Source organism: Monopterus albus, unplaced genomic scaffold (genome assembly GCF_001952655.1).
Source record: "Monopterus albus unplaced genomic scaffold, M_albus_1.0 scaffold9.1, whole genome shotgun sequence".
Taxonomy (NCBI): Eukaryota; Metazoa; Chordata; class Actinopteri; order Synbranchiformes; family Synbranchidae; genus Monopterus; species Monopterus albus.
The window spans coordinates 611,933-621,570 of record NW_018127889.1 but is presented as its reverse complement, the minus strand read 5'-3'; the positions used below and the strand labels follow the sequence as shown (position 1 = coordinate 621,570).

Genomic DNA, 9,638 nt, shown 5'->3' with positions numbered 1-9,638 from the left:
AAAAATAAATCAGCAATAATTTTAATTATCAATTCATCATTTGTGTTTTTAGGCACAAATGTCAAAAATTCACTTCAGCTTCTCAAATGTGACTTTTCTGGTTTTCATTATGTCTATAATGGCAAAATAAACACAGTGTGTATGTGAACTCAAATTCTGTTAAACAATGAAATAGGTCCCCAGCTTTCTAACATTTACACACCCAATGCTTACTCAAGAACCATCTGCAGATTGATCGATAATAAAAAGGAATAGTAGCTACAGTTCTATGGATACATGACTGTGTGCACAATACATGTAAAATATATTAAATGTATTTTTTTAGTGAGGAAAAAAACTGAATCTACAAACTTGTACTGACTTCATATCTTAATACATCTGTGACAGTGTACCTGAGGTGTACATGGGGATAGTTCTCCCAGAGGCTGCTGGGATGCAGGAGATATCCTTCCTGTGTAGGGGGGGGGGAAATGAGAGGAACATTTAAAAATATTTCAATAATGTTGTTGGTTTGTGTACAAGCCAAAATAAAATGCCAGCTATCTTTGATATGTGTGTCATTTACATAACCAGGTAATACGGGCAGGCGTGATCGCAGTAAAAAAAAATAAATAAATAAATAAAAATAAAAAAAAATCACACTCACTGTTATGAGGATGTAAAAACTCCACACACTAGAAACCAAGTGAAACACACACAGTTGACCCGACTCATTGAACTTGGTGTTCTTGCTCTTGGAGAGGTGGAGACGCCGGTTCACTTTCTGCAACATGAACAAAAGAAATCTATTATGACCTAGTCATAATAGGTGGCATGTAGATTCTTATCATCGTCACGCACAAGGAAGTGTCACCATCATAAAAATAACTGGGCCAACTATAAGCAGCAAATACTATTTATGGCTGCTGCTTGAAAACCCTCCTCTGAAGTATTATTTCAACCCTTTGGAAACCGTGGTGATGGAGCTAAAATAAAACCCCCTTCCTCCTCACTGGCCTATTTCTACACAATGACACAAGGGCTCATATTTCAGATGGAGTAGTATCTGCCCATTTTGTCTGATTTAGTCTTGAAAACAGCAAACTGGTCACATCGCTTCTGTGTTTCTGATGATACATTTCAAAATGTCCCTTTAACACCACAAAGTATATTTGCATGCAAACAAACCCTAAAGGGAAAACGGCTCATATCCTGGTTTCAGTATATTGTGTCTTCATATGCTTGAATATATTATTAATAGCAAGCTCCTGTGCTGCTGTGAGAACAGCAAACACACACCACAGAGTAAGTTCAGACTCATCACTGCAAAAACAGGTTATCGCAGTAATGATGGTGGTAATAATCACTTGAGCAGTTTCCATACAATTAAAGGAATGTCACCATGCATGTAAACACATTATATAACAGGTGATAGTAAAGAGAACTCAACAGCCAACTTTGTTAATACCTTATTTTGGTAACACTTTATTTTATTTTATATTTAAATACAGTGTTAAAGGACAAGGCCGGTCATTTTCTATATTATTTGTATGAAAATTTCTGAAAATACCGAGACTAAAACTGACAACGAATCGTCTCTACTCACAGCTAATGTCCGTCAGTCCTGGTTTAGCTTGTTGGTCTGTACGACAGACCTACGCAGTTCTTCAAAACCACATCAGTGAAACGCACCGCTGCACTTGGTCACATACTCGACTCTGAATTGTACTAACTTCAGGAAATTAGGACTGCACAGAAAAAATGGGGCAACAGTTGGCGTCTGGTGTTTCGTTATGAAAAAAACAAGTCACCCGGTGCAGCAGTGTGTTTCCCTGATGTATTTTAATTGTTTCTGAACAACAGCAGATATATCAGCTGACGGACATTAACCTTAAGAAAAGGCAAATCACTTTTAGTCTTTGTATGGAGTTGTATGTCACTCTTGAGAGCTACATTATAGTTTCGGTAGAGAAGGACCTTTCTGTGGTGTCTGCTGTGCCTACTCTGATGTACTGCGCTGCACTGATGAGTTGTATGTCACTCTTGAGAGCTACATTATAGTTTCAGTAGAGAATGACCTTTCTGTGGTGTCTGCTGTGCCTACTTTATCAGTGCAGCGTAGTACATCAAAGTACTTACATCTAGAAGATACTCCTGCACTATTGCATGGAAGATGATGGCGATGAAGAAATAGAAGAGGATGGTGGCACAGTCCTTCCATCCGTAATGGTACAAAGTCACCTCTCCCTCTTGAGCACACATAAGAGAGGTCAAACACACATGTTTGCAGTCAGAGGTGTGTTAACATCCTGGAGCAGCATTTGTAATCACAGTTCAATTAACACAATGAGGCAACGTGCAGGAACAGAGGCAGCAGAAATGAAACTCTGAAATGTACATGTCAAAAATGGGAAGAGAGGTAGTACACTGTGAATTCATAGGAGTATTTAATTATAATCCATCAAATGCACTGCATACCTGGTGATAGTGTGGTGACATTGTACTGAGGCTGAATGAACAGTATGGCCGTCTTGGCTGTTGCCTGGAAATTAGATGAGATGATGATTAGCAACATATTTCAGTGAAACTGTCAAACCCCAAGAATTTCTGTGGGTGTGTGACAGATGTAGGATAGAAAGGCAGAGTAAGAATACATCATGTACTGAATAATACTGTCAGCCATTGTAATTGGCCACTGGGAGCTGAATTCCTGAAGGAATGCTGCTGAGAAATTTATTTTGCATGACAAGGCTTGTAGCTGTAACATAGCTTCCCAAAAGTGTTTTATGTCAAGCATCCCCTGCACAAGGCCATTAGCCAGGCGTTTCCCCGGCCTTTTTGCCACGACACCCCTTTAAATGGAGCAACGTCTACCTGTGGCCCCTTGTGTCACAGGCTGCATTCTGTACAGCATCATATTTGTAATGAATTAAAAATAATCAAAACTGTTGCAGGTTAATCAACTAAAAGCTTTAACATTACAGAGATCAGAGACATGTCTTTAGTGCCACAGTTTCTCCAGTTAATCAGCTCGTGGCCTCTCACATTTATCTTCAGCCTTTTCAGGATCCAACTGCTGCATTAAACCACAGATGACCACAACATAAAATACTGTCCCAGTCAATCCCAACTGGACTGATGTGTGATTTGGCACATTCCTGTTGAGTCCCTCAGTGAAGTCAGAGGCACCACAGTGAAACAAACCATTCCCTGCCCATCAGAGCCACAGGTGCCTTCAAGACCAAATTCTTGAATTCAAGACCAGCTACAGCAGTGTTATTCTCTTTTTCCTGAGAAAAAAGAAGGAAATCCCCTGCCTTTTTTTCTTTTTTTTTTATAAACACGGCCAGCTGTGATCGCAAACAGTGTTCCGGATTGAAACTTAGTTCAATTCCCAAGCGCATCTGAACACGTATGAGAAACTATTGGCAAGTGAAACACCTCAGTGGTGGAAAAACCTTCAGGTATAGGCAGTTTTCGGTGTAGCTGAGCCTACAGTAGCGGGTTAGTTTTAGACGTGGCAGTTAACTAGCAGAATCAAGCTAGCACGAAAAAGTCAGACCGCTTTCGTCTAGCTTTTCAAAATAAAGCCCTTAATAAAAGATGTGTGCTAAAATTCCCTCTAAGCAACAGTGGTGCTTTTAATTTGAATGATTAAATTGTTTAATCCTATCTAAATTTAACATATCAACACATTTTGGAATCTAGCGGAGTGTATGTCGTTAATTGGAAGACTTTCCACAAAAAACAGGTGAATTTTAGAGGAAAACGAAGTTATAGCGTGTGGTTTTTGAGCAGCCACATGCTTACGTCACCAAGACAGTTTATGAACTGTGTCCCAATTTAAGAAATTCCGGTTAAGAACATGACACAAACCAAATGTGTAAAAGTGCTGCTATCTTCAGCTGTATTCTTCTAGCTCGGATTAGATCAGACCTCACGACTTATCGAACAGAGCAACACTTCATTGTTCACAAAACTTGCACAAAGCTGCAAAAAGCAGCCACCATATCCGCGGTACCGATTACACTGATATAAGGTTCAGCTGCAGTCAAACAAGCAAATATCCTTACGAAGAAAATGCTTTCGACCGAATAAAAGCTAATTTAACGGTTAGTTAACTATATATGCGAATGTGCAGGAGGCTATCTTGAAACAGCTGAGTGAGACGAAAGAAGAAAAGGGAGTTCATCTCACCTCAAACATCAGTCCAATCAAAATGAAAATCACCAAACTAAAGACGATGTCGGCATGGTTTTGAATTAAGAATTCCTGACTGAAGAAAGGGTAACTCTTGTTTCTTCGGCGAAACGCCATGTCAACCCTGTGACGTTTCCCTTGCTATTTTATAAATCAGAACTTTCCTGGCTACGAAGTTCTGGAGTTAACTTTATAGCTAGTGTGCGCATGCGCACCGCCTTAAAGGGCAAGTGCCATAAATACCTTTTGAGGCCATTTGCACAAAAAAGGTTATGTTCAGTCCAGTCTACTGTCCTAAGAAAAGATCATTTCTGAGTGATCACACTTTTTCTAAGTTCAAAAATATTACGAAAAGACAGCGTTTAACAATTAAACTCAATAATGACTTACGTTTATACCATATATATAAAAATATTAGTGTAAAAACAAAAGCTTGTGTTCCAGTCACCTCAACATGGAGGCTTATTTATTGCATATTTAAAGCCATCAGGGGCCTTGCACTTCACAGTTCAAAATGTCATATAAACAGCATCATTTCACTGCTTTGTTTGTGGATTTCATTCCTTTCTCAGAACAGGAATGAGCAAATTATTAAGAACATAAAAAGTCACTACAAGTACCTCATAAACATCTTTTTTTAACATTTTGTTACATAACAGACATTGAAAAGCTTTTTAAATTCGGTGCCTGAGACTTTTTTGTTTGTTTCTAATGTAAGGTAAACATGGTCAACATGTAAATTAGGTTAAAATATCAAACAGTTTTGCCAGGTTGACACACTAGCCCCGCTCAAGGCAATGCCAGTTGACATGATCATACAAAAAATACAGCTTATTATCCACTCTCCGAGTGGACCTTTTTCCCTATGTGAATAACAAAAACTCACAGCACTACATCTATTACACAGAAGATATCTGTGCTTTTAAGAAGCCAAAAAAAAAACCCTGGCTGACGTCAAGATGGTACAGGTTCAGTCAGACATTCCTGTTTGCTTTAGATTCAGGAATCATTTCTCTATTCTCATAACTGCTGTCAGTTATTTATGTGAACAAGAGCAGTTTCATCATGTAAAATAGAGGCCATCAGCTGCCAGAGATCATAAAGCAGCTGCATATTTCTAATTATGTTTATTGATACAAGTCAAGGCTAATTTCTTAACATGTAATTACAATGTAGCAGAACCAGTGTTTATTTTATTGCACAGTATAATTAATTTGCTTTTTAATTATCTTCTCAATGTCTAATGAAAACACTGCTGATGGTTTCACCTCTGTGTGCACAGATTTTTGGGCAACTGCTTTTAGAAAATGTATTCATGATTTGAGAAGAACACAGGCTAGCTTATCATTGTCCCAAAAATGTTGCATATCCTGTGCCACATAGTGTGCTAAATATATAGGTGTACAGAAGTGAAATTTCTGCAAGCATTGTTATCCACTGAGAAGATGAATAAAAAGCCTTCCAAAAAGCTGGTGCACTTCTTTAATGTTAGATAAGTTGCTGTTACTCTTTTACTGATTCTGTCATGAGAAAGCTAGAAATTATCGTCTTCTTCTGTTTGGGACATTATGAGCTGCCTTCTTGGACCTGTGAAATGAGGGACAGTGGAGGGAGAGTCCAGCAGCCCAGAGTCCAATTTAGGTGTGGAAATGCAACGTGGCCCGACCCGGCACATGAGCCCACGGACATCTCTATGAAGGGCTGGATCACTAGGGATAGAGTTGAGGCGAACGCCCTGTTCCAGACCCCCAATGTCCCGGTCCAAACGAGGGTTACTGGCACTGCTGGGAGACTGAGGATCAGCACTGAAATACAGGGTTGAACTTGACTCTGTGGGGCAGAAATAAGGCTCTGGACTGTCTCCAAACACAGACTTGCCCTCTGGTGAGCTGCGTTTCAAATCAGATGTGGGTGACTCCAGACTGTCATACTCTTCTTCGGGTTGTTCAGTTGACGAGGGTTCGCTCACGCTCTGGAAATCATCTTTACAGTCCGAGAGCGGTGCTTGGCCCTTCCCTTTGGTCTCAGAGTTGGAGACACCCTCAAAACTGCCTCCACCTGTGATAGTAATGCCCTCGTTACTCTTAAACTCATGGTGGTACACCTCCATGTCTAGTATGACTGCTGCTCCACCAGCCCCGTAGGCTCTGTTAATCTTCCCCAAGTCTCCTGTTTTAAGGGCCAGTCGGATCAAGAGCCAGTGATGGTGGTAGCAAAGGCAGGAGCTGTTAGGGCGGCCCCCACAGGTTCCTGGGTGCTCCAAGAAAGAACCTACAACACCTGAGAGGGAGAAGCTGCTGTGGTTTTGAATGGAGGGAGCTGGCAGGCTTTTGTCCCCAAGAGAGAAGGAAGACTCCCCCTGCTCTATACAAGTGCTGCCCATGTGGTTGTGGTTCGTACCCTGGGAGATCTCTGTTGACTTGGGATGGAGGAACCGGTAGTACAGGACAAGAGAGGTAGCACCTGGGAAGCACAGGGATAGGGGACAGTTCATTTTAGTATTTATTTTAGTTCATTTTGTATTATAGTATTCATTTTCACCTGTCCCATTTTCACTTTATTTATGAGACAATATGGAAAAATCTTAGTTAATGCACCTTTAAAGTCCTGTGTTATTTTAGACTTTAACTGCATTGTCAAGTATTAATGTAACATTTTCTATGAGTCATGGTGTGATGTGATTGAAGAGTGGCATTCGGTAAATGATGTTATTAACATTATTACTTGTACCAGCTGGAACCATTCTCATACTTGTGATTTAACCATATCTGAAATGCAATAATACACATAGCTGTGCTGTTCTACGTCTACCTATCTTAATCACCATGAGACCTGTATTACTCACAAAAGCTATCAGACTATGTTTACACCAGTCAAATTATAAGCATTGAAGAAAAATGTCTGAGACAAACCTTTTGCAAAACAAAGCAAATGCAGATGGGGAGAATGACTCACCGAGAAGGAAGCTACACAGCACAGTGGTGGGAAGGGTCAAGCTGTCCCATGATGCTTCGCTAAGGAAGTCGGAGGCAGCAAGCATCAGAGTAGCATTCTCTATGAGCATAAACTGAGGGAGGAAAGAAGGTCACACTATCAGTCATATGCAGACAGCTTTACATCACTGTATACCAAAGATGCAGGGGCGGAGGATGACGATCCGAACTATGTGTTTGGGCGTATACATGGGTGCGACTTCTGCGATGACCCAGGGTTGTGCAAAACAGCATATTGAAAACAGTCACCAGGATCAAACATGGTAAAAAAAGATGAAGTACAGCAATTACATCAAGTGTCTTACTGCATAAAAGCTGGCCATGCGGAAGCGTGACGGTCCATCCTTGATGTTGAGGAAGAGGAAGACATGGATGAGCCCCATGATGCTGTTAAAGGCACGCCAACACCAGGGGCCAGTGCAGATGTCTGGTTGCTGTGATACCAGCCAGAAGGAGGCGGTGAGCCAGTGGAAACCTGGAGGTCAATGTAAAAATAGACTAGGACCTGCAAGCGCAATAGAGGATCCATACACTGTATATCCCTGATGCAGAGGAGCAAGTCAACAACTGGATCAGAGGACAGGCTGCATCACTCTCAGGATAATTACATCACTCATTAACTTAACTGTGAATGAACAAAAATCTTTTGTTTAATTATTTGTAAATACTGAGTGATGAGGACAATAAGATATCTGAATTAATCACTGACACCCTTGTGCCTATATTTGCATCTGTGTACTATGTTACTGTACTGCAGTAATGTGTCCTCATTTCATTATAGACTTCCTCCTTTCACTGGTATCAGATGTAAGAGTCAGCTACAAAAAGAGACAGATGCAGGCTGCTGCTCACCTACTACTCCACAGACCCACCAGTTAAAGACCCTGGCAAAGAACATGAGGCAAGTCACCCTGGCACCAAGCATGCCTGCCCTCCACACCAGCTGGCACAGCAGGGCTGCTGGAGGCATGGCCAGGTGGCCCGGTCGGATCAGACAGCAGGCTCTACTGTACAGCACCAGGGCCCAGGATATAGACAGCACACACAGACCACAGCAATAGGCCACTGCAGATAAAACAGATCTCTGATCCAGACACTGTCTAGAACAAACGACATTACAAAAATCATGTCGAGTCAAAAAACAAGAGTGAGTTTACCCGGTGACATGATGCCCACGTCAGTAGATACCACAACATATGCCTGCAGCAGGCTCTGGGGCAGTGTGAGGATGAGGGCCTCCAGTAGCCAAAGGGCAGCAACATCTGCCTGCTGCATGACAGCAGCTCCGAGCTCAGCCACCGAGCCCTGCATGCGCAGCACAGACCTCATGCAGTCCCATAACCTGCCAGAAGAGGGAGCACTAAAGTAGTAATACACACTTCCTGGAAGAAGGTTTCCATAACAGGACAATGTGAATAGAATTTTACTGTGTACTTTGATGGGCACTAGGTATGTCACAGTTGTTGATGTTTGGTTTCTTACAAGGGGTAGGGGCACACCAGATTAAATCCTAAAGATGTAATATTGTTATATTTTGTACATAATTAGAGACCTCACCTTTTGAAGATGCCCAGGTGCAGAATGTGTATGACAGAGATGCAGCATCGCCTGTCATCTCCATCATCATAGTACCACTTTGCACTTAGAAGCTGAACTGCTGTCCCCGGTAGAAAAAGGCCAAGAGTGAGAGCCGCCCACTGCGTCTCTTCATTCCAGAGATAAAACCCTATACAGTAGATCACTAGAACATTCTCACACACACACACACACACACACCCACACCAAAAGCAGATGCAGACACCAAGATGCAAGGTGGTATAAGTGTTTAGTGTGTCTGTACATTTGTTTTCAGTAAGGAATCTATTTTGTTAAATTCAGTCTGATTTATCATAAAGTCATGCACTTAGTAAAGAAAACGCATAGTACATAAAACCCAGCATACTGTATATGTGAGGATATGCCGAAAGCTGCAGAGACCAGTCCTTGAAAAATTAAAGAGCACATACGCCTTGCTCAAACGAGCTGTCCTTTAATTTAAGAGGAAGCTGTTCTAATAAGATGATACAAGCACCTTCAAGAAGAGAGCAGAGACTGGATCCACGTTTTAGCACAACCTACAATTATTTATATAAGACCTCTTGGAAAACACTCATAAGGGACCAGAAAATGCATCACTGTTTAGATGATTTTGACTAACATTCTGTGTCAGGCTGAGTCTGGAGGCCAAGCAGCAGTGGGTATTTTTATCTGCTGAAGACCAGGTCACATTCTGTACACCTTCAGTCTCCTTGTCTCTCCTGTGTCCTGCCCTTGCCCCATTGATCTGCTTAGTCAGGGAATCAACACACTGTGCTGCATAGTGGTTGCAATACAGACTCCTGATGTGCCTTAACAACAAACTAACATACTGTAGGTCATTAAAACAATCAAATAGTACAATTATGGGGTTTTTTTTGGTGGTGGTGG

At 41.4% G+C, this 9,638-nt stretch overlaps 2 protein-coding genes across 3 annotated transcripts in view; both read right to left on the bottom strand.

Annotated features, from left to right (window-relative positions):
• tram2 (translocation associated membrane protein 2) overlaps positions 1–4,393 on the bottom strand; it is a 7,737-nt gene extending 3,344 nt beyond the window's left edge. The window contains exons 1-5 of the mRNA XM_020587835.1: positions 4,177–4,393; positions 2,458–2,521; positions 2,119–2,228; positions 647–763; positions 352–451 (exon numbers count right to left, since the gene is read on the bottom strand). Of these exons, the coding sequence (XP_020443491.1) occupies positions 352–451; positions 647–763; positions 2,119–2,228; positions 2,458–2,521; positions 4,177–4,296 (511 nt within the window). The 5' untranslated portion in view covers positions 4,297–4,393. The remainder of the gene's footprint in view (positions 1–351; positions 452–646; positions 764–2,118; positions 2,229–2,457; positions 2,522–4,176) is intronic.
• A 641-nt stretch (positions 4,394–5,034) lies between these two features.
• xkr5a (XK related 5a) overlaps positions 5,035–9,638 on the bottom strand; it is a 5,303-nt gene continuing 699 nt past the window's right edge. For both annotated transcript variants that reach the window (XM_020588315.1, XM_020588321.1), the window contains exons 2-7: positions 8,730–8,913; positions 8,330–8,514; positions 8,025–8,237; positions 7,478–7,647; positions 7,135–7,246; positions 5,035–6,642 (exon numbers count right to left, since the gene is read on the bottom strand). In XM_020588315.1, coding sequence (XP_020443971.1) covers positions 5,714–6,642; positions 7,135–7,246; positions 7,478–7,647; positions 8,025–8,237; positions 8,330–8,514; positions 8,730–8,913 — 1,793 coding nt within the window. In that variant the 3' untranslated portion in view covers positions 5,035–5,713. The remainder of the gene's footprint in view (positions 6,643–7,134; positions 7,247–7,477; positions 7,648–8,024; positions 8,238–8,329; positions 8,515–8,729; positions 8,914–9,638) is intronic.